Here is a 24,214-nt window from a genome sequence, read left to right as displayed (position 1 = left end):
TAAGCAGTGCAGACATAGGGGTTCCACTGTATCTCGCTTTGCTTAAACATTCCTACACTCAGAACATTACCATCATTATTACCATTGATTTATATAGCGCCACTAATTCCGCAGTGCTGTACTCACTCACTTCAGTCCCTGCCCCATTGGAGCTTACAGTCTAAATTCCCTAACACACACACACACGCAGACAGACAGACAGACACACAGACTAGGGTCAATTTGTAAGCAGCCAATTAACCTACCAGTATGTTTTTTGGAGTGTGGGAGGAAACTGGAGCACCCAAAGGAAACCCACGCAAACACAGGGAGAACATACAAACTCCTCACAGATAAGACCATGGTCGGGAATTGAACTCATGACCCTAGTGCTGTGAGACAGAAGTGCTAACCACTTAGCCACTGTGCTGCCCCACTCAGATGTTGCACCTTGCTCATCAGTCTGTGAGGGCTGAACTGATGCATCGCAGGGATTTTTCACTGGAGATTTAATAGGCTGTCAGTGCTGTTGTACGGTGTCTGTTCGGATCCTAGCAATCTGTGCTGTTTCGTGTTCCTGGCTCGTTACCAACCCTGCTTGTATTTGACTACACTGTTTTTCTGCCGCTTGCCTTGACCTCTGTTGGTTACTGGCTATGTTCTATGCCACCTGTACTGACCTTAACCTATTCTGTTGATTCTGTCTTCCTCTATCCCTCACAGCTGTTAGTTACTGTTCTTCTTGAATGCTGCATGTGTTCACCACGACTTGTTACCAATTTTCCTTGTTAGCTGTCGCTTGTGACCGGATGGGCTTACTTCGTCACCCGGTCTGTTGGGGGAAGAAGGATGAAGGGATGTTCTTCCTGCACAGTTTATCTGTGTTGCTTACTCACCATTAGTAACCAACTGTTACTGACCACTCCTACTGGTGTTACCTTGCCACCAGACACTCGCCAACTGCTAATGTTAGCTGCACAGTAGTTGTAGGAGAATCTCACTGGCACCACTTTGCTGAACCTAGAACCGCTTACTTCTGGGGTAGCTGGTATAGCTGCTACAGCGCCTCTTTGCTGTGGGTTGGCTGGTAACTTCTGACCACTTACTATGGATCAGGACTGCTAGGTAGCGGGTAGAGCATTGACAAAGACTAAAAATCTTCTGTTCTTCAGGCTTCAGCAAACCTCAAACTTTGTTACATGTGGAGTTTTGCAGTATATAACTCACCATTGTAATGAAGCAGGGGGTGTGCTGAAGCCTAAAGTCTTTCCTGCACATAGGAAAATCTGTTGGAAGCTGCAAGTAGCACATGGCAGTCTGTGTCTTTTGGGAATGTGTCATTCCAAGATCCAGACCATTCCCACCCCAAATGGAGGAGGTAATTTCTAGAAGATTGAGTAGTGGTTTATTGGAGACTTGGGGGGGAATAGGTATTTGGGAAGTAATTTGTTTGGTGTAGAGGGACGGTGGGAAATAAATTACATAGGGGGCTTGAACTACAGAAAGGTGTACGTGAGGGAGAGTGGGAAATTAATTATCAGGGAGAAGGGAGGGTGGGAAATGAACTACAGGTGTGTATTGTGACACAGCCTCACTTACCCACATATTCCATATTTCCCCTTGCATGGTATGTATAGGATTTCAACCTCTTTGTTATGTACAAACTATGTGCTATATATATGAATGTATATACATGCACAATTTTGCTATGTGTTTACATACTTCACAAAATTTGGACTAAACAGAAAATAAAAAGGTATTTTCTGTAATTGCTTCTTTTTGAAGTGTGTTTGTACTATAGACCTTCGAATACAAACACTGGTTACACATATCAAAACCTGCGGCATGACATTTATTTAAGAAAGTAATCCCTTCTTAGAGTATCTGCTGCTTACAGTTATTTTCATTGTAGGTAGCAGTGAACATGTAGAGCACACACAGTAGACCCTGCTATAGAGAAGCTATCAGTCGGATCTTACTGCAGGAATTAAGTGGCAGAGCGGACTAATAAGACACTCCAAGGAGAATTTAAGAAAAAAGCTGGCTTGTGCTCTTTTAGTACAAGGTGTTCCTAAAAATGCCAGATGTAAAAAGATTTCCATAGAGACCCATAAAAAAGCTTGATACTAAATATAACCAGAACACAAAGCCACTGCCTCCAGCTAACAAACAGCTGTGCAATCTTTTACATACTTACAACATAAACTCTATCACAAGCGTGCTGGCACTCAAAAATCCAAATGATCTTCTATACAATTACAATGACAGTGCCAAAGAGGCTGGCTTATAGCATGTTTCACATTATGGGAGCAGAAGAGAATGGGATAAAACAATGGTATTCTATCTGTAGTCTCATTTTTAATTCAATAAATACATTTGTTATATATAATGCAATAAATAAATATTGGCATGTATCCCTCTGCCCCCAACAGAATCACTACTTAGTATTTACAGCATGTTATAGTGCCCTTGTTGTCGTAGGACCTGACTTTTTTGCTTTGACTTTGATATCTCTTTGTGCTTTCAGCCATCAAACTTAAAGGAGGTAGTCCAAATTGATAAAGTAAGCATCTTAGATAAACCATTGGACATGTTTTGATACTATACATATATTATATATACTGCAAGGCAATGTATGTGCCAGAAGTCATGTTATTGCATTAAAGAAATATTGCGAGAGAAGTCAATTCACCTCTGCATAGCTGCATGTAAATTATACCTTTTATTGCTGCTAAAGAGCAAGTAGGAATGCCAAAAATATATGTATTAAAAATGCTGTTAGTATTCCTTCATTAAATGACATTAAACTCAACAAAGTAAAAACACCCAGTCTATGCATAATTTTTTTAAATTGTTTTTTTAAATGAACAGTGCTAAAGAAAGGATTTCTTCAGTGATAAAATCACTTTCAATTATGAAGGCAGAAAATCTTCTTAAGGAGAGCATCAGGTCATAGATATTTATAATCTGTCACCGGTTATTTTATTTATAATCTCTAAGGTTTAGATACTGGCAACTGAGTTTCCAATCTGCTGTTTTATATAATATAGGCAAATAAAAATTGTTTTTAACTAATCGGTTCTCATTAAGACGTTTTTTTTCTGCCTTAACTCAGAATTGCAAGTGATTTTATTTCTGAAGAAATCCTTTCCTTAGCCCTGTTCATTCTTTTTTTTTAATGAAATTCTACTACAGGTTATTGGACTTGGCATTCCCCTATATGAATAGGAGCACGTAAGATTTCTGGGGTACTATAATTTAATAATAATACTGGATACCCAACAATAATATTATTTATACCCAGCGCCAGATATTTCTTTTTCTATTAATTTGTCTATTGCATAAGGACAAACTGATGTCTTCAACTATCAATTAGGAGAGGGGTCATTTAGCAAATGTTAAAATGTAACTCTTCTAAAAATGAAATCTTTATAAATATACTTTTGCTGCATTCTTCATCAAGATAATTTTCCTTTTGCATTTTATTCCACTTTAAACACATAACAAGAAGAGATTTGTCATATTAACAAGGTTGCAAACCATTGCCATTTTGTGAAAGAAGACACAATTCCGCCATAACCTCCCTCATCTGTAGTTGTATGTATTATTACTCAAAAGCCTCACATCAAAATGCAAAAGATCACCATTTTTAGATAGTTTTCTTGGATGGGTATAGTGATGACAGTAATTAAAAGCTGAATATGGAAAATATAAGCAAGTCATTATCAACTCTATATTGCCTGTTTATCACTTTCATGAGTATAAGGTGATGCATCCCACATACATTTTTAAAATGAGTTAAAATTAGCTTTGTGAACATCCCCTTTAGTACACCTGGTTAAGTCATACACTGATGCAAGTTAAAATGCTAGTTTTATGCACAAAAGTGTTGATGATAGGTTGGCAACGAATTATATAGCAGGTATTTCCCTCTGTTTGTATGTTTTGTGGTTGATATATGTTTATTTTATCTCCTCGCTGTACAGAACTGCATAATATGTTGGTACTTTATAAATAAAAGATTTATAATAATACATGATGGAAAAATGATGGTGCAGTATCCTGGGCATAGCTGTTAAACATCAGCTGATAAGTTATTGGTTGTCCAAGCCATTCAGTTTTACTAGTACAATGTTAGACATACTTACTCCTGTTATATAACGTGTTCTACACTGGATGGTTCCAAATATTCCAAGTATGACAATAATGATATGAACAAAATTTGCCAAGATAGGTGCCCACTGGTAGCCAAGGAAGTCAAATATTTGTCTTTCCAGTATACAGGCCTACAAAATAAAAGATAAATATTAATATTATTGGAAAATAAAATACATTGAATAACACTGTAATAAAAACTGTTCTTGATGCATGCGCAGCAAAACAAAGCTTATTGTTAAGTTGAATGTAACTTGTAACCCCTTATGCGTAGAGAGGCAGATCATGGGTGTGTCAGCACATGTTCTATACAGTAGGGGTTTGCACACGTCGATACAGATACACCTGTTTATAGGAGTAATGATGATCAGCACCAGTACATATTTTTACTAGTTGGAAAAAAAGACAATTAAATAAATAATTTAAAAATGTGACTATCTATGCATTGTATAGCCAGCATCAGTGCTTATACCCTGGTCTGGATACCACAAATGTGGCTAATAAAGAATATGGAGCATCAGACTATGCCAGGCTGGGCTGATGACAGTATAAGACCTGATGACCTGCAACATGGAGATCCCCTTTCATACTGTTCACCAAGAGGGGCTAGCTGGGCTAAGGGGCATCTGCCCACTGGGCCGGTTCCATAGTGGGCTACCTTGGGCTGGGTTACTGGGCCACCTGCATTTTAGTTTCCTCTAAAATGTTCCTAATAGACTGTTGAGTCATGTCTTGCCCCCTGGGCCAAAATTTGACAGCCCGTCCCTGTTCACTTACCCCAACCTGATCAGCACAGGGGGAAATTCACAGAGGAATTGGGCCAGCAAAAAAAGAGCGCCCTTTCCCCACCAGGACATACCAGGCCCATACTGCATAGCAGGTCCATGTGTCTGTCTGTCTTCCCCTCCCTTTAGATTGTTCGCTCCTTTGAGCAGGGCTCTCCTACCTCTTGGTTCTTCTGTCCTCTGTCTCCTCTCGCTTCTCTCCGCTCCCCTCAGTGACTCTCGACCTGTCATCCGTGCCCACCCTCTTGGGCCATAGTTACCTGCCTATACTCACTTTTCCTCTCCCTCCCTCTCTTTCATGCTGTGCCTGAGCCCCCAGAGTTATAGTGCTTACTGTTACTTGTACTGTGCTGTTTAACCTTGTACTGTGCCATTGTTTGTCCTTGTACGGCGCTACGGATACTTTGTGGCGCCCTATAAATAAAAATTAATAATAATAATAATAATAATAATAATAATAATAATAATAGCACTGGGGCTCTTCCTGACAACGCAGTCTGGATGTAAAAGATAGAAAAGCATAGACAATGAGTTCTATGAATAAGTGAGAATGAGAATTCAGAGTTAAAGATTTCCATGGGCCAAAGCCACACACAAATAGGTGTGGTTTGGACTGTTAATGGGAAGGGCTTCTTTCAGTCCTAATTTTGCTTTTTAAATGTTGAGAGCTATGTTACTGAATGATAATCTATGAGCACATTGTCTTTTGTTGAGACATATACAGATATTATTATTGGGTGGATTGTTGAAAATACGAAACGGTGCACACTGCAGCAGTATATGTGTGGTTATGTCCCATGGGAATTTTTTCCAAGATACAAATATTGTTCTTGATGTCTTCATCTTAATGATATTTCTACAATGTATTATTAAATTAAATATATTTTTGTCAACTTGCATTGTAACAATAATTAATTAAGCAATATTACATTATTCAATGTAAAGTAATGTGTAATTATTTGACTGCAAAGAGGACTGTGATGAAGACAGAAACAGTATATGCTACCGAAAGCAGGAAGACAATAATACCTTGTAGGGAGTCCATATCTCACAGTGTGAAATCTCATAGATGTTCCAATTACAGCTAAATAACAACAATTAACTAAATATTATATGAAGAAATGTGAAGAGCACACTCCAGGATATCATAACTCAAGAGAAATGGCAATTATAACCGGCAATGCACACTGATAATTGTTCACAATACTGTAAACATGGAAGCTCAGAGGTTAACTCCTGTGTTGCTGAATATGACAAAATGGCACAATGCCAAAATGTAGTATTGTGGAGAAAACAATTATTGTATATCCCTTTGAGCCAAAAATATAATCTACATAAAATTATGTATATACACAAAAACAAAATCAATTGCTGTTCATTTTGATGAGCCATATTGTCCTCTAATGTAAAGTGGACCTATTCCCAGAAATAACATTTTCTAAAGCAATGGTACATTATGACCTGCCTACAACTCATGATGGCCATTACAGGCAGAATATTTTTTTCTATTTTGTCCCTTCGTCTTTAAGTGAAACTCATATAAAATACCTATCGTTTTTAGGCATCCCAGCACTTTAAATTAAATGATCATCAGCCAGCATACTGGGGAAAAAATATCAAAATGTAATTGCAAAAAAACCAACTATTTCAGCTTTCTTACACAGACACAAGCTCATGAATATGTAAGCTATAAATACAATAGAATTTCAAGAAGTATTTTTAATCAATAATTGACAGAGACACAATGCACAAAATATAATTATGTTGCTTGGACAAAAAAACAAAAGCAGTACAACATTACACTCATTATACTCTGTGGTCCTAATTTACTGAAAATTCAGCTAGGATGTATAATTTTGCATCTTGGTTATAGGTTGCAAGTTTGCAATGTGGAGACAGATTTAAAGGTGGGATGGAGTGCATAGTAGCTGAACTCAAATCCTAGTGCTACAATAAAACTGCTCACTATTTATGTGTTGTATGCAAAAGCTGGCAGCATTGTCCTTGCATACCAAAAAATGAATGTGCACCCTCTTACATCACAACATGATTATCTGGGTATAAATTGACACCTTTTATCTGCATTGGCATTTGTAAATGAGGTATTCAAATATGTATATATACACTCTTATATATGCTGATGTCTACTTGAAAGATTTCCTTCACCATACAAACCATAGTAGGAGGTGGGTGTCCTACTGATATTCAATGGAATCTGGCGGATTACTATTATGATCTTAGTATATTTGTATGACTGTTTAGTATTATACAAATATAGAGTTGTTTGAGTGTTTGTTCTTTATGAGTATTCTCAGTGGTTGGTTGTCTTGCCTACACTGACTATTGTGCAGAAAATGTTTTATATATAATGATATGTTCCCAGAGTGGCTGCCCTACATTCAAAAATAGGAATGCATAAGCCATTCTGCATGACCTCCACGGACATAAAGGATTGCTTGCTTTTTTACTCACTAGTCCTAATTTCCACATATTTGTAGTATTTATATGCTTTGTTTTAGGTTAGTCATGTTCTTTATTCATTGTCACACAAGGAAATAACTTCTTTAGAGGTGGACTTTATGCTGTGTAAATATTTGATTTCTGTAAAATATGTCACACTGTGCATGCTCACAACTTGTGTCAATATTTTGAGTTGAGAGAGTTGCAATAGTCTAGACGAGAAAAGATAAGTGAATGGACCACAATTTTGGCTACTTGCTGAGAAAGAAAGGGACACATTTTTCTGAACTTATGGAGGAGGAAATGATAGGATTTGGTGAGGGACTGGATATGAGGGGAAAAGCTGAGGGCAGAGTCAAGAGTGACTCCAAGGTAGCAGACATTGACAGGAGATAGAATCATGTTGTCAACCAAGAGGTAGATATTGGGAGGGATAGCAACATTGACCGGAGTTAAGATGATGAGCACAGATTTGGAGATGTTGAGTTTGAGAAAGTGACATCCAGATAGTTGCAGCTGAGAGACAGCCAGATACTTTGGTTAAGAAGGTGGGAGGGAGGTCAGGTGAGGAAATATAGACTTGCGTGTCATCAGGGTAGAGGTGGTACCAGAGGATAAATGATTGAACAAGTTCACAGAGAGATGTGGTGTATATTGAGAAGAGCAGAGGGTTCAGGACAGAGCATTGGGAGACTCCAATAGAACAATAGAAAGTGGAAGTTAGACACAAAGACACTACAAGAGTGGCCAGAGAGGTAGGAGGCAAACCAGGAGAGATCTGTTTTGTGAAGACCTAGGGAGTGAAGGGTGGTGAGAAGAAAAGAGTGATCAACAGTTTCAAAAACAGTAGAGAGGTCAAGGAGTATGAGAAGGGAGAAATGACCTTTGGACGCAGCTGAGAAAAGGTTGTTTTTTACTTTAGCAAGGGCAGATTTATTTTAGTGAAGAGGATGGAAGCCAGACTGGAGAGGGTAAGAAGAGAGTGGGAAAAGAGAAAGTGGATCAGACAATTCGTTCGAGAATTTTAGAAGCAAATGGAAGCGAAAATATGAGGCGATAGTTGTAAAGAGAGGATGGGTAAAGGAAAGGTTTCTTTTTAATAGGGAATATGAGAACTTGCTTGTAAGGAAAGGCCAGGGAGTGATAGATCACAGCAACGTGAAGGTGGAGAGGGAGAAGAGGCAGATAGAGTGAACTACAAATGAGGAGAAGGAGAAGGAGGGTTCCAGGGTGATAACATTGAAAGTGTAGCCAGGAGACAGTAGGACACCTACACCACCTCCTTGGTGGTTCCTAGGAAAGGGAGTGTGGGAGCAGGGCCATCTTTTCCATTGGGCACAATGGGCAGATGCCTGGGGGCCCCACGGGCAAAGGGACCCCATAGGCAGGGCTCTTAATTAGAATAAATAATCCTGCAAAAGAAAAAACCTGCAAACAAAACCTTCAAGGGTCACTGAGCAAGTACATCTATCTATCTCTATCTCTATATATCTATATCTATATCTGTATCTCTATTCAACACTTCCACCCATTCCCCCACATCGCTCTCTACATCATTACTCCATACTACATGCCCAAGCCTATATCTGCTGCCCATCACCTTGTTCCCCTGAACATCCAATCCCACCAACCTTATTATATTCCTTCCTCTTGCACACCTTCCCCTATCCTACACACTCTGGCATGCAACATCTGTCTGCTATAAGCTCACTCCCATTCATGACCTCTTCCTCTCCCATCCTTTGGTCTCCTGGCCATTACAGAAACATGGATTTCCCCATGTGATACTGCTTCCCCACTGCACTCTTCCACAGGGTCTCTCCTTCTCCCACACAGGGCCATCTTAACAACATTATGGGCACCCGGCATAGGGGCCCCGGTGCACTGCTTTGCCGGGGGCCCATAATGTTGTTAAGATGGCCCTGTGTGGAAAAAGGAGAGACCCTGTGGAAGAGTGCAGTGGGGAAGCAGTATCACATGGGGAAATCCATGTTTCTGTAATGGCCAGGAGACCAAAGGATGGGAGAGGAAGAGGTCATGAATGGGAGTGAGCTTATAGCAGACAGATGTTGCATGCCAGAGTGTGTAGGATAGGGGAAGGTGTGTGAGAGGAAGGAATATAATAAGGTTGGTGGGATTGGATGTTCAGGGGGACAAGGTGATGGGCAGCAGATATAGGCTTGGGCATGTAGTATGGTGTAATGACGTAGAGAGCGATGTGGGGGAATGGATGGACGTGTTGAATAGAGAGTGATAAGATACAGTAGTAATTGAGTTCTTGCAGAATCATGAAATAGGGTAGTAGGCCAGTGTCCAGTTTAAACTCAGTTTCAACTCTTCATACTTGTGAATGCCTTGAGCAGCCTTGAAAGTAGAATGATTAGATAGAAGAATGAAAAAGCTGTAGCAGGGGGAAGGAGTGGCTGAGCAAGTAGTACAGCAGGCTGATTAAACAGAGGGGATGTTGCAGGGAAATAAACTGACAGATAAAAACAAACTTTCTTGAGGTGAGAAAGAAATAAGATCAGAGTTACAAACAAACTTCTTAAAGTGTGAGGCTTGCAGCCAGGGAGAGATGGAAACATCAGGAGCAAAATATGGAGTTTCAGGTGACTACTAAATGTTGTCCTTGTGTACTGTGTATTGGGTAGAATGTGCCACTTCCTTTCTTCCTTTTTCTCCTGTTTAACGCTGGTATAACTCTGAAGTATGTTTTTTAAATTATAATACACTGTAACTAGACACAATTAGAACTAGACACAAATTAGCTATGCAGCCAACACTGGCTTGCAGCTACTCTGCAATGATTATATATAGTTAACAAAAACATGTTATCCACCAGCAAAAACTAACAATAAAAGTTTTAAAAAACAAACAAACAGGGAAAGGACAGCATATCATGTATTAAGATAGAAAACATTACTTTCTTAATTCAGCTAAGATAATGGTGCAGTTAAGGTATGGATAATTACCATGTATTAAAAAATAAATATATTTGCTTCCACTTGCGCTTGGAGAGTCAGGTCTGGGGCACTCACATGAAAATTCAGTGCAATAGGGGCATGGAAAAGCAGGTCAACCATACCCTTTAGAGATGCGTCTTATTTTAACTTATATATAGACATATGTTTAATGTATGCTTTTAGGAGGTGTATCCTTGTGTGTACCATAGGTCTGGTGGAAGTTGCATAACTATTTAGTGAAAAATAAAGGGGCATTAATGTTCACGTGCGGACACAAGATAAGTGTCTCTGTTTTGTCTTATTTTGAGTTACAAAGAACTCAGCCTCAAGACATACATTTTAGAAAAACAGGCGCAGGTTTTGGAGTTGGTTTGGAATTGATCATAATAATTTGTTGCATCCATGCTTCCCACAAATCTACACGCTAAAATTAAGGCTATCTCTTTTGAAATATTACCAAAAGAAACTCCTATCTGCCCCCCCCCCTTCCCCTTTACACTGAAAACTTTGGATAGGGCAACTAATACAGAACCTTGCGTTTGCACTAGTTTTCTTTATATGTTTGTAAACATATTTTAAAAGCATACTCAAAATATAATAGAAAGACTGATCTATTCTAGATTGAAGCAATATGTGATTAGGAGCCTTTGTTGACAGTGTTAACATTGTACTGGTTTAGTATACACTAACCAACTATTCCTTTTAAATTATGGCTAGATACACATGTTTAAAGGGCATGCAATTATGTTGTTAAATTCTGCATGGAAACAGATAGTTATTATTAAACAGCTCACAGACTCCTTTACAGAAGTGCAAACCTGCAGCGCAAATGATCCAGTGTGATGTCACACTTCTGCTTTTGTGAGAATGCACCTGGTTTTACAGGGAAGTTCATGGATTTGCAGAATCTACAGAGGTGCAAATATTATCAGCATCCATTAGAAGTAGAGATGCTCAGGCTCGGTTTCCCGAACTTAGCAGATCGAGTACCGGTACTTTCACGCGCCCTCGGAATTGAAAATGAGGCAAAACGTCATTGTTACGTTGTCGGATCTCGGAGCTCGCAAGCTTTGGATTCTATAAGTACCGCCCTCCACGGTGATCCAGCGCCATTTCACAGAGGGACACAGAAGGGTAGCACAGTTCTTGGCAGTCACTAGTGCAGCTGGGCAGTGTGATATTTAGAATAGAAAGGGGAGGGGTAGCAGTGTTCTTCAAAGTTTCCAGTGACATTCAGGAGAGCTCCATTGCTCCATTGCTAATTGTCATTGCTGAAATAGAAATAATAGGGCTTGCAGGCTTGGTCTTCTAAATCTGCAGTCACATTGTACTGTGTTATATAGGTAAAACACAAAGAGGAGAGCTCCATTGCTAATTGCACCACTTTTCTTTACTGACACTGCTGTGTGACAATGTTTCCTAGATGTGCTAGGAACTGCTGTGTGTTTGAGTCATTGCTCTGTCGATCCAAAACCAAAACCAAAACACGCAAGGGCCGTTTTACCAAAACCAAAACATGAGGTTAATCCAGATCCAAAACCAAAACCAAAACCAGTGAACATCTCTAGTTAATAGGAGTTGGGTGGATTGGGTGCATCCAATGCTGATTACAGATAAGGTGTATTAGTGCACCTACTTTTGCACCAGCATGCAAAAATGTTATTTCGTTTTGCTATGAAAGACTAAAGGATGACTAAAATTGAGTGTCACGCAATGGCCTCACATGCAATCAAAACATACACTCTTCAGCCAGGAACAGGGGAGGCCGGGCTTTGGGCAGGGGGGCTTAGTAGGCTACCTTGGGCTGGGTCACTGGGCCACCTACACTTTTTTTTTCCTTTAAAATGTTCCTAATATCTGCTGAGTCGAGTCTTGCCTCCCCGGGCTAAAATTTGCCAGCACTTCCCTGGCCAGGTTTCTTTTACAAGGGGCATTTTCTGATTTGCTGGAGAGCACGTAACCTTTTTCTCCCTGTAAAATGACTTGATTCCTTAGCGGTGCTTTCTCATTCTGTTCGTTTAATGATATGCCCAATGCACATTCCAGTTGAACGTTCGCAAAAAAGTAGGTACATTTCATAACGTGTAATAAATGTAATAAAAACGATGTCCTATCACTTTTATGATTAAGACAATTAAGACATAAATGCAGCCAAGTCCTAGCAATATATTTGGGAAAAAACTGAAAAGTTTAAATGAATAAAGGAGCTTGTGAGTAATTGGAACTCGGTTGGACTTGATGTTCACTCTGTCCACCATTGATATTTTGAAGTTGCACTGCAAACATATAAAGCTAGGTGAAAGATTTTCAGATGTAGCTCCAAGGACAGTAAAATGGCCAAGTTTCTTGACATGTACTAGGCTGTCCAGAAGGCACACTTGCACAAATAAAGAAACAATCCAGATCTGAATTTGTTATGGTTTATAAATGACCCTTAGGGCTAGATTTACTAAGCTGCGGGTTTGAAAAAGTGGGGATGTTGCCTATGGCAACCAATCAGATTCTAGCTTTCATTTATTTAGCACCTTCTACAAAATGACAGCTAGAACCTGATTGGTTGCTATAGGCAACATCCCCACTTTTTCAAACCCGCAGCTTAGTAAATCTAGCCCTTAGTCTCACTGGGACTAACATAAAACATACACATCAGTAGTCCCAATTTTCTCAGGACAGTCCCAGATATTTGGTTATGCATTGATTACTTTCTCAGACACTTTTAATCCATGCCAGCAGTCCACTTTGAAATGCTAAGTATTCTGTGAGTTTCATAATTATCCTAAGGCACATCTTCCATTAACATTGTACCACTTCATTTGACTCTACATCAGGAGGATTTCTTTCAATTAATATAACCTGAGAACAAGCTCAGAAAACCTACATAATTTCCTGTCATGTTGAATATAAATGGTAATCTGTCAAAGCATTTTAATATATTTTTTCCCTCATTGCCTGAAGGCATACTGAGGATGCAAGTCATTTGCTACATACAGTGTAGAGAGGATGTCTAAAAACCTTGTGCCCACTGAAACGAGAATTGGCAATAGCCTAATAAATCTCATATTTCATAAGCTGTAAAATGTAAAACAATGGATTGTGTCGCTATGAAAAAGACAAGCAATATTTGCCTTATTAGTGTTATTGGAGTCATGGCTTTACGTGTTATTTTTGTAAATATTGCAACATTTAAACAGTTTTATGTCTCAAACCACCTTCAGAATTTAAAATAGAAGTTTTACTGAAATAATTTCATTTTGTAATTCTTTCCATGTAGTTTTTTGCCTGTAAACATTTTAATGCTTTTACCTAACTGACACAAGAGAAGGGTATGTTCAATTTATAAAATTAATTCATAGGTGACAAACTTCAAGGACACAAGTAAATTCTTCTATGCACAGGTTGATGCTTCTATGATACAAGGTGGTCTAACATGAAAATGTATCCAGTGACATTAACTATTATGCACTAAAAATAGCCAAATGTGTGTGGACGCCCAAACATCACATCCATATGTTCTTAATTGAACATATTCGCTGCTATAAAAGCCTCTACTCTTCTAGGAAGGCTTTCCACTAGATTTTGAAACATGTCTGCAGGGATTCAGCCACAAGAACATTATTGAGGTCAGCCACAGAGGTCTGGCTTGCTTTTGGTGTTCAACTTTATCCCAAAAATCATAGGTTGATGTTAAGGCTCTGCGCAGGCCAGACAAGTTCTTCCACACCAAACTCGGGAAACCATTTTAAATATACCTTGTGTCAGACGCCGTCCCCGCTGATTCCCTGTCAGATGGGGAACGGACGTCTGATCTCCCTGGCGGTTGCCACGGACTTCCGGATTGCGGGCGCATGCGCCCTGGCCTCAGTTCCGTTGCTAGGCAACGGGACGCTTCTGCAGATTCCGCCTCCGCTCTCCACCAATCACTTCTGTTTGGGCTCTATTTAAACCTGCTTCTGGCGCCATTAGGGTGCCAGAGTAACAGGTTCACCACCAGTGTTCCTGGCTTCCCTATTCCTCCATACTCCTGAGTATTCTGATTCCTGATTACCTGTTGTGACCACGGCTTGGCGACCATTCTACTCTTCTGTGTGACCCATTCTGTACTGTGACTTCGGCTTGGCGACTATTCTTTGGATTACCCTTTTGTACCTGATATTCCTGATTGCTGTGACCCGGAACCGTCTGACCTCTCTACGCTACACTGGTAACTGGCTAACAGGACCGCGACCTGCGTACTCTCTGCTGCGAAGTCCAAACCTCCTTGCGGGGGTCCCTGGTGAACACCAGGGGTACGTTAGACTCCGCGCCTGTTCGACCAGTGGCACCAATACCGGCTAGTGTCATATCATCTTCAGCCTCATAGGCCTACAGCGTGACAGTTTACTCTGGCCATGACTGACGGTACCGGAGAACCCTCATCCCGAGACATCCTCATCCATTTAGGAGTACGGGTAGAGCGCCAGGAGGCCAACCAAGCACAACTCTTGCAGTGTTTACAAGGAGTGATTTCCCGTTTGGATGCCCTGAGCACCTCTCAGGCAGCAGCCCCAGTTCCTGATCCTGCTCTGGCTGCTGTTCCACCAAGCGCAGTACTGGCTACCTCTAGAACACTACGGATTCCAACCCCAGAGAAATACGACGGTAATCCCAAAGGATGCCGTGGATTCCTAAATCAGTGTTCCATCCAATTTGAACTTTCACCGGAGAACTTCGCATCTGAGAGAGCTAAGGTGGCCTATATTATTTCCCTCCTGAAGGGACAGGCCCTAGCTTGGGCCTCGCCACTGTGGGAACGAAGAGATGGATCTCTCCTTCATTCTGACACGTTCATTGAGAACTTCCGGAGGGTATTTGATGAACCTGGTCGCGTGTCTTCGGCTGCATCCAGCTTGTTAGCTCTTCGCCAAGGTTCTTTAACTGCAGGTCAATATGCGGTTTAGTTCCGTACCTTAGCCTCAGAATTAGGCTGGAATGATGAAGCTCTCTCCGCCACCTATTGGCAAGGCCTGTCAGACCCTATCAAGGACGCACTGGCTTCGCAAGAGCTTCCATCCAAGCTTGACGACCTGGTCTCTTTGTGTGTCAAGGTAGACATTCGCCTTCAAGAGCGCTCTCAGGAGAGGGTCCAAGGTCGTCGCACTGTGCGTTTGGCGCCTCGTTTTCAATCTCCAGCTCTCCCGGCGGAAGAGCCGATGCAAATTGGACGCTCTCACCTGTCACGGGATGAGAGAGAACGCAGGATCAAGAATCGTTTGTGTTTGTACTGTGGAGAATCTGGCCATCTGTTATCTTCCTGTCCCAAGAGGCCGGAAAACTTCACCGCCTAGGCAACACCAGGGAGGTTGTTCTAGGTTCATGTCTCCATTCTCCCTCTCCTTCCAAATATAACAGTTTTCTGATGCCTGTCACCCTCACATTTTCGGACTCTTCCCTAAATTGTTCTGCTTTTGTGGATTCCGGATCTGCAGGAAATTTCATCTCTGCCACTCTGGTGTCGAAGCTTCATATACCCTGCACTCCATTGCCGCAACCTCTGGTTCTTACTGCAGTTGACGGTAACCGTGTCAGCAACGGCTCCATCAAGAGTGGATTCAGTTCCTGGTTATCCCACAGTCCGTTAATTCCATCATTTTAGGGCTACCATGGCTCAGGAAACATTCACCACAATTCGATTGGGCTCTCGCACAAGTTACCTCTTGGGGCTCCTCGTGCTTCAATCAATGCCTCTCGAAAATACTTCCTCCTAAGCAACTTCCTTGTCTCTCTCTGGACTCCCATCTCAAACTTCCAGAGCCGTATTTAGACTTTATTGATGTGTTTAGCAAGACCGCTGCAGAGACGCTTCCTCCACATCGAGCATGGGATTGTCCTATTGAGCTAATTCCCGGCAAAACTATTCCCAAAGGTAGAGTCTATCCTCTGGCTCTCCCTGAGACTAAGGCAATGTCTTTATATATATCAGATAACCTTCAAAGAGGATTTATCAGAAAATCTACCTCGCCAGCAGGAGCTGGATTCTTTTTTGTAAAGAAAAAGGACGGTTCATTAAGACCGTGCATAGACTACCACCGTCTTAGTGATATTACCATCAAGAACCGCTATCTGCTCCCATTGATCACAGAATTGTTCGACCGGATTAGAGGAGCCAAAATCTTCTCTAAATTAGATCTCAGAGGGGCCTACAACTTAATCCGCATTCGAAAGGGCGATGAGTGGAAAACGGCATTTAACACCCGTGACAGGCACTATGAGCACTTAGTCATGCCGTTTGGACTTTGCAATGCCCCTGTAGTGTTTCTGTTACGAACCGCGGCTCCCCGACGGCCCGCCGCGGCTCGCTTCCGGTCTTCTCAGACGCCCCGGCCGTCTCCATGACGACCGGGGTGTCACTTCCGCCTCTGACGTCCCGGTTGCCTAGGCAACAACCGGGACGCTGTAATCCAGAGGCCGCAGCGCCCGGCCAGCGGGCTGACACCCGGGCACAGATCAGCAAGGAAAGGTAGGGTTGTTATATTTATCTATAGACTCTTATGGGAGTCTTATATATTTACTGTATTGGTACTGGCTTGGTGTTGTCAGCATTGTGTCAGTGCAGAGTCATACAGTGGGAGGGGTTTCTGTTATCATGATTCCTATTGGCCCTTCTTGCTATTTAAGGCAGTGAGGACTAAGCCTCATTGCCAGTTATAGCTTCCTGTTTAGCTAGGCTCCTGTTCCTGTTTCCCTGCTCCTGTGCTTATTCTATTTTTGGATTTCCCGTGTATGACCCCTGGCTTGTTTTTGGACTTTTTCGTATTGCCTGTGACCCCTGACTTCGGCTCGTTTTCTGATATCCCTGTCCGCTGCCGGCCCTGGACCTTTTGCCTGGATCCCACATCGCTGTGTTCTACTACGCTGCCTCAGGGTTCTCCCCAGTCAGTGCACACTACACGACCCTCCGTTCGTCTGCAGCCAAGTCTGTCCCCACCACTAGGGGCTCCAGCGAACACCAGACATCGGAGCAGATTCTGGGTTGTGTCGTGCTGACTGAAGGAGTTCCTAACAGTTTCAAGGTTTTGTCAACGAGATCTTCAGGGATCTTTTGTATCAATTTGTGATTGTCTATCTGGACGATATTTTGATATTTTCATCTGACTTACATGTTCATCGTCTCCATGTCAAGACTGTTCTTTCTCGTCTCCGGAAACATTCCTTATATTGCAAGCTGGAGAAGTGTCTTTTTGAGCGTTCACAAGTTCCATTTCTAGGATACATAGTTTCTGGCACCGGCCTACTGATGGATCCGCAGAAAGTGAAGGCCATTGTCAACTGGCCATTACCTATTGGTCTCAAAGCTACCCAATGCTTTATTGGCTTTGCCAATTATTACCAGCAGTTCATTAAAGGCTTTTCATCCATTATCTGTCCTATTACAGCTTTAACTCGAAAAGGTGCCTGCAGCAAACCATGGCCTGTCGAAGCTATATTGGCCTTCAAAACTCTTAAAGAAGCATTTCTTTCAGCTCCTATACTCAAACAGCCAGACCAGGGGAGACCGTTTTTTATTGAAGTGGACGCTTCTTCAGTCGGGATTGGAGCAATACTTTCCCAGAAATCTGCTTCAGGAACATTAGAGACTTGTGGATTCCTATCTAAGAAATTCTCTAGCCCTGAACTAAATTATGGAATCGCTGACAAGGAATTATTAGCCATCAAGATTGCCCTTGAGGAGTGGCGTCACTTACTAGAGGGTGCCTTACATCCCGTCACGGTCATGACAGATCATAAAAATCTTACGTATCTCCAGGAAGCACAATGTCTTAACCCCCGTCAAGCTCGCTGGTCTCTTTTCTTTGCCAGGTTCCAACTCATTCTCACCTTTCGTCCCGGTTCCAAAAACTCCAAGGCCGATGCTCTCTCTAGGTCCTTTGATAATGATGGTACTCTCATTTGTTTAGACAACAAAATGATTCTAAATCCAATACAAACAGTGGCCATTACCAATTCTTCAGTAATCTCTCCCCCTCCAGGGCGTTCATTCGTGGAACCTCATCTCCGCTCTAAACTACTATGTTGGGCTCACGAGTCCAAATTTGCCGGCCATGCCGGTTACAAGAGAACCAAAGAATTCCTCTCCAGATATTATTGGTGGCCTAAACTGGCTTCAGATGTTCAAAAATTCGTATCTGCATGTTCGGTTTGTGCACGCCACAAGGTGCCAAGACAAAGTCCTCCTGGTCTTCTCCTTCCTCTGCCTATTCCGGATTCTCCCTGGACCAGCATTATGATGGACTTCATCACCGATCTCCCTTTGTGCAATGGCTACAATACCATCTGGGTCGTGGTAGACCGCTTTTCAAAAATGTCACACTTCACTCCTTGTAAAGGTCTCCCTTCAGCCCCTAAACTGGCAGATTTGTTTCTAAAAAACATCTTCCATCTTCATGGATGCCCTCAAGAGATCATCTCTGACAGAGGAGTACAATTTATCGCTAAGTTCTGGAGAGCTTTTTGTAAAAAGATTGGAGTCAGTCTCAAATTTTCTTCCGGATATCACCCCCAAACTAACGGACAGACTGAACGAGTAAATCAAGACTTGGAGTGCTTTCTACGGTGTTTTGCTTCTGATCATCAAACGACATGGAATGATCTTTTGTATTGGGCCGAATTCGCCCACAACAATCTTCTACATTCCTCCTCTGGGCGTTCTCCATTTTTCATTATCTACGGCAGACATCCCACTCCTCCTCTCTTATCCGAAGCTCCCTCCTCTCTAGTACCAGCGGCTGATACTCTCATCCATGACTTCTCTCAAATCTGGTCTCAAACCAAGGAAGCACTGTCTACTTCTGTACAGAGACAGAAGAGAGCGGCTGATCTCCATAGAAGAGTTGCTCCAGTACTAAGGGTAGGAGACCGTGTTTGGTTGTCCACGCGCAACCTTCGACTTTAAGTTCCATCCATGAAATTGGCTCCTAAGTTTATTGGTCCCTTTTCCATAGCACAAGTTATCAATCCGGTTTCCTTCAAACTTACATTACCTCCGTCTCTTAAGATCCATAACACATTCCATATTTCATTGCTGAAACCGCTGATTCTCAACAAGTTCTTCAGAGAACCTGCTCCTCCTCCACCTATTAAAACATCTTTAGGGGATGAATTCGAGATCGAGAGAATTCTGAAGAGACGTTTCTTCCAGCGCAAACCTCAGTATCTTGTACACTGGAGAGGTTACGGTCCGAAGGAGAGATCGTGGGTCTCAGAAGCCGACCTTCATGCTCCTCGTCTCCTTGCAAAATTTCTGGGGAGGGGGTACTGTCAGACGCCGTCTCCGCTGATTCCCTGTCAGATGGGGAACGGACGTCTGATCTCCCCGACGGCTGCCACGGACTTCCGGATTGCGGGCGCATGCGCCCTGGCCTCAGTTCCGTTGCTAGGCAATGGGACGCTTCTGCAGATTCCGCCTGCGCTCTCCACCAATCACTTCTGTTTGGGCTCTATTTAAACCTGCCTCTGAAACCATTAGGGTGCCAGAGTAACAGGTTCACCACCAGTGTTCCTGGCTTCCCTATTCCTCCATACTCCTGAGTATTCTAAATCCTGATTACCTGTTGTGACCCCGGCTTGGCGACCATTCTACTCTTCTGTGTGACCCATTCTGTACTGTGACTTCGGCTTGGCGACTTTTCTTTGGATTACCCTTTTGTACCTGATATTCCTGATTGCTGTGACCCGGAACCGTCTGACCTCTCTACGCTACACTGGTAACTGGCTAACAGGACCGCAACCTGCGTACTCTCTGCTGCAAAGTCCAAACCTCCTTGCGTGGGTCCCTGGTGAACACCAGGGGTACATTAGACTCTGCCCCTGTTTGACCAGTGGCACCAATACCGGTTAGTGTCATATCATCTTCAGCCTCATAGGCCTACAGCGTGACACCTTGCCTTGTGCAATGGGGTATTGTCATGCTGATACAGGAAAGGACCTTTCCCAAACTGTTGTTACAAAGATAGAAGCACACAATTCTTTAGAATATCATTGAAGGCTGTAGCATTAAGATTTTTCTTCACTGGAGCTTAGGGGCCAATACCTAACCAAGAAAAACAGCCCCAAACTATTATTCCTCCTCCACCTGTTAGGAACTCCCAAGTCAGTACAGTGAAACTCGGGAACTACTCAGAAGGCCAGGTGTTCGCTGAAGCCCCTAGTGGTGGGGACAGACTGGGCTGCGGACCGACCGAGGGTCGAGTAGCGTATACTGACTTAAAGGAGTTTCCCAGGAGTGATTGGTGGACGGTATATAAGAGAAATCCAAGGTCAAAAGGTCACAGGCACAGATGCAATATCCAAGGGCAAGCGAAGGGTCAAACTCACAGGCAAAGAAGCAAAATCCGAATTCCAGGCAAAAGGTTAAGGTCAGAAGAGAAGGTTCACAGGTCCAATAACAAGCAGGGGTCAAACACGGGTGGTCAAATCTAAGGTAGCAGGAACCTAAACGGATAGTACAAGCAGGCAGCAGGACTGAGGACAGAACGCTATAACCGGCAATGAGGCATCAGCCCTCATTGCCTTAAATGCAGCCCAGAGCCAATCACAAACAGAGCCACAGTTGCAGACTAATTGCCAGATACTAAAAGGCCAATCAGGGCTTAGCCCTGAATCTCACACCTGCATGCTAAAGACTGCTAATTCAGCCACAGGCTGAATCTAACTATTAGTCCCTAATGCGCAGGCGCACCTGGCTGCAGCGACGCTGCAGCAACGGTCGGGAGCTGGAAGGAAGTGACGTCCCGGTCGTCATAGCGACGGCCGGGACGCTGGGACCGACAGGATGCGAGCCGCGGCGGCTGTGAGTACCGCCGCGGCTCGTGACAGTACCCCCCCTTGAGGAGGGGTTAAGGAACTCCGACATCCAGGTTTTGTGGGAAACTTTGTAAAAAACTCTTTGATGAGCCTTCCAGCGTGAAGGCGCCTCTGTGGTATCCAAGACCGCTCCTCAGGGCCATAACCCTTCCAATGTACGAGGAATTAAACTCGGCCTTGAACCTTCCTTGAGTCAAGGATTTTTTCGATAATATATTCGTGGTCACCGTTCGCCATCAGAGGCCTGGGCCTGTTAGAGCGAGACCGATTAAACTTGCTGGGAGCAGCGACTTTCTTTAGAAGCGAACAATGAAAGGTCGCCGGTATTTTTAAGGAAGTGGGTAGTTTTAATCTAAATGCCACTGGATTAATTTTCTTCTCAATTGGAAACGGTCCAATGTATCGGGGCCCCAGCTTCCTACAAGGTTGTCGCAACTTGATGTTCCGTGTAGATAACCAAACCTGATCTCCCACTTTCAGTGAACAAGGTCTACGGTGACGGTCAGCGAAGATCTTGGACTTTCGAGAAGCGTGACCTAGTGCAACGTGTACCTTTTCCCAGACGGACCTTAACCTGGCCGTAAAAGCAGGCGTTCCGGAATCCCCACAGGGAACAGTAGTAGAAAATGAGTTGGATTTTGGGTGAAACCCGAAGTTGCAGAAAAACAGGGGATGTATGAATAGTGGAATGGCAGGAATTATTGTACGCAAATTCTGCCCAGGGCAAGAGAGAGGACCAGTTGTCGTGGAATTTAGACACATAGATGCGCAGAAACTGTTCCAGAGCTTGGTTTGTCCTCTCTGTCTGTCCATTCGACTGGGGATGATACGCTGAGGACAGGCTGATAGAGATCCCAATAGAATTACAAAAGGCTTTCCAAAACCGGGCAATAAACTGGGATCCTCGATCTGATACGATATCTTCCGGAGTCCCATGAAGACGAAAAATATGCATCAAAAACAAGGTGGCCAGGGTTCTGGCATCCGGCAACTTGGGCAAAGATATAAAATGTGCCATCTTACTGAACCGGTCGACAACTACCAGGATGGTGTTATGTCCTGCGGATACTGGTAGGTCGACAATGAAATCCATCGACAAATGAGTCCAAAGCCTGCTCGGCATCGTCAAAGGTTATAAAAATCGCCCAGAAGGATGATTCCTATCCGTCTTGTTTTTAGCACACTCAGGACAAGCCCGAACATAATTCTCCACATCGTCTGACAAAGTGGGCCACCACAACCAACGAGAAAGGACCTCAATAGTCCTACGGATTCCCGGATGGCCAGCAGAGCGGTTGTTGTGACCTTCAATGAGAACAGATTTCCTTAACTGTACTGGAACAAATAATTTGTTGACCGGTGTCTGAACTGGAGCGATTCTCTGGAAACGCCGGATAGTTGCCCCTAGATCCTGGGTGAGTCCAAGATGGACAGTAGTTGTAGGAACAATAGGCAACGGGTCAGGAGACTGAGGATGATGGGCCAAAAAACTTTGAGACAAGGAATCGGCCTTAGCGTTTTTAGAACCTGGACGAAATGTAATAATGAAGTTAAATCTGGTGAACAATAAGGCCCAGCGGGCCTGCCTAGGATTCAGGGTTTTAGCGGTCTGGATGTATTGGAGGTTTTTATGGTCCGTGAAGATGGTGATGGTATGAGTAGCTCCCTCTAACCAATGTCGCCATTCCTCCAGTGCCAACTTAATGGCCAACAATTCACGATTGCCGACATCGTAATTACATTCGGCAGACAAAAATTTCTTAGAAAAGAATGCACAAGGATGTAATTTTTTGCTCCTTGGGTCTTTCTGAGAAAGGATGGCGCCAGCACCGATATCTGAAGCGTCCACCTCTACAATGAACGGAAGTTCCGGATCAGGATGTCTCAGCACTGGAGCAGAAATGAAGGCAGTTTTGAGTGCCGAGAAACTTGCCAATGCCTCCGAAGGCCACTTTGCTGGGTTAGCTCCCTTTCGAGTGAGGGCAGTGATCGGAGCTACTAACGAAGAAAAAGAGTCAATAAACCTACGGTAATAATTTGCAAATCCAAGGAACCTCTGGATCGCCTTCAGATTAGTAGGGAGGACCCAATCCTGGATTGCTTGAACTTTGGCAGGGTCCATTGGGAATCCTGATGAGGAGATGATATATCCTAGGAATGACACAGTGGCCACCTCAAATTCGCATTTCTCCGTTTTTGCAAATAGGTGATGTTCCCGTAATTTCAGCAGAACCTGGCGAACATGCTGACGATGCTGGAGTAAAGACTCAGAGTAGATTAAAATATCATCTAGATACACAACTACTGTTTTACCCAGGAACTCTCGTAGGACATCGTTGATCAGGTCCTGGAAAACCGCCGGAGCGTTGCATAACCCAAATGGCATCACGAGATATTCATAATGTCCCGACTGGGTATTGAAAGCAGTCTTCCATTCATCCCCCTTCCTGATTCGAATAAGATTGTAAGCCCCTCTGAGGTCAATCTTCGAAAATATAGTGGCAGATTTTAATTGATCAAACAAGACCGAAATCAACGGTAACGGGTACATATTCTTGATAGTGATGTTATTCAGTCCACGGAAATCAATGCATGGTCTAAGACTGCCATCTTTTTTTGACACGAAAAAACAACCTGCGCCTACGGGAGATTTAGAAGAACGTATGAATCCTTTTTTCAGGTTTTCCTTCACATATAGCTCCATGGCCTGAGTCTCCAGAATGGACAAGGAGTATAACCGCCCTTTGGGCAACTTGGAACCCGGGACTAAATCAATGGCACAGTCATATTCTCGATGTGGTGGAAGGGAATCAGCTTTCCTTTTGCAGAACACATCAGTGAAGTCCTGGTAAGGTACCGGCAACAAGTCTGGAAAAGGCTGTAGGATTCTAAGCGGCAGGGTCAAGCAAGACGTGGAACACTCGGGACTCCAACGAGTAATCTCTCCACTTTTCCAGTCAATCAGGGGATTATGACTGCGAAGCCAGGGATACCCCAATATCAACGTAGCGGAGGGACAAGTGATAAGATAGA

General features: G+C 43.0%; 1 protein-coding gene across 1 annotated transcript in view; it reads right to left on the bottom strand.

Moving 5' to 3' along the window:
- Positions 1–24,214, bottom strand: part of NKAIN2 (sodium/potassium transporting ATPase interacting 2) — an 856,165-nt gene that overhangs the window by 547,333 nt on the left and 284,618 nt on the right. The window contains exon 2 of the mRNA XM_075203011.1: positions 4,128–4,265. Coding sequence (XP_075059112.1) covers positions 4,128–4,265 — 138 coding nt within the window. The remainder of the gene's footprint in view (positions 1–4,127; positions 4,266–24,214) is intronic.

This window comes from Mixophyes fleayi, chromosome 3 (genome assembly GCF_038048845.1).
Source record: "Mixophyes fleayi isolate aMixFle1 chromosome 3, aMixFle1.hap1, whole genome shotgun sequence".
Lineage (NCBI taxonomy): Eukaryota > Metazoa > Chordata > Amphibia > Anura > Limnodynastidae > Mixophyes > Mixophyes fleayi.
This window is presented reverse-complemented; position numbering and strand designations above follow the sequence as displayed.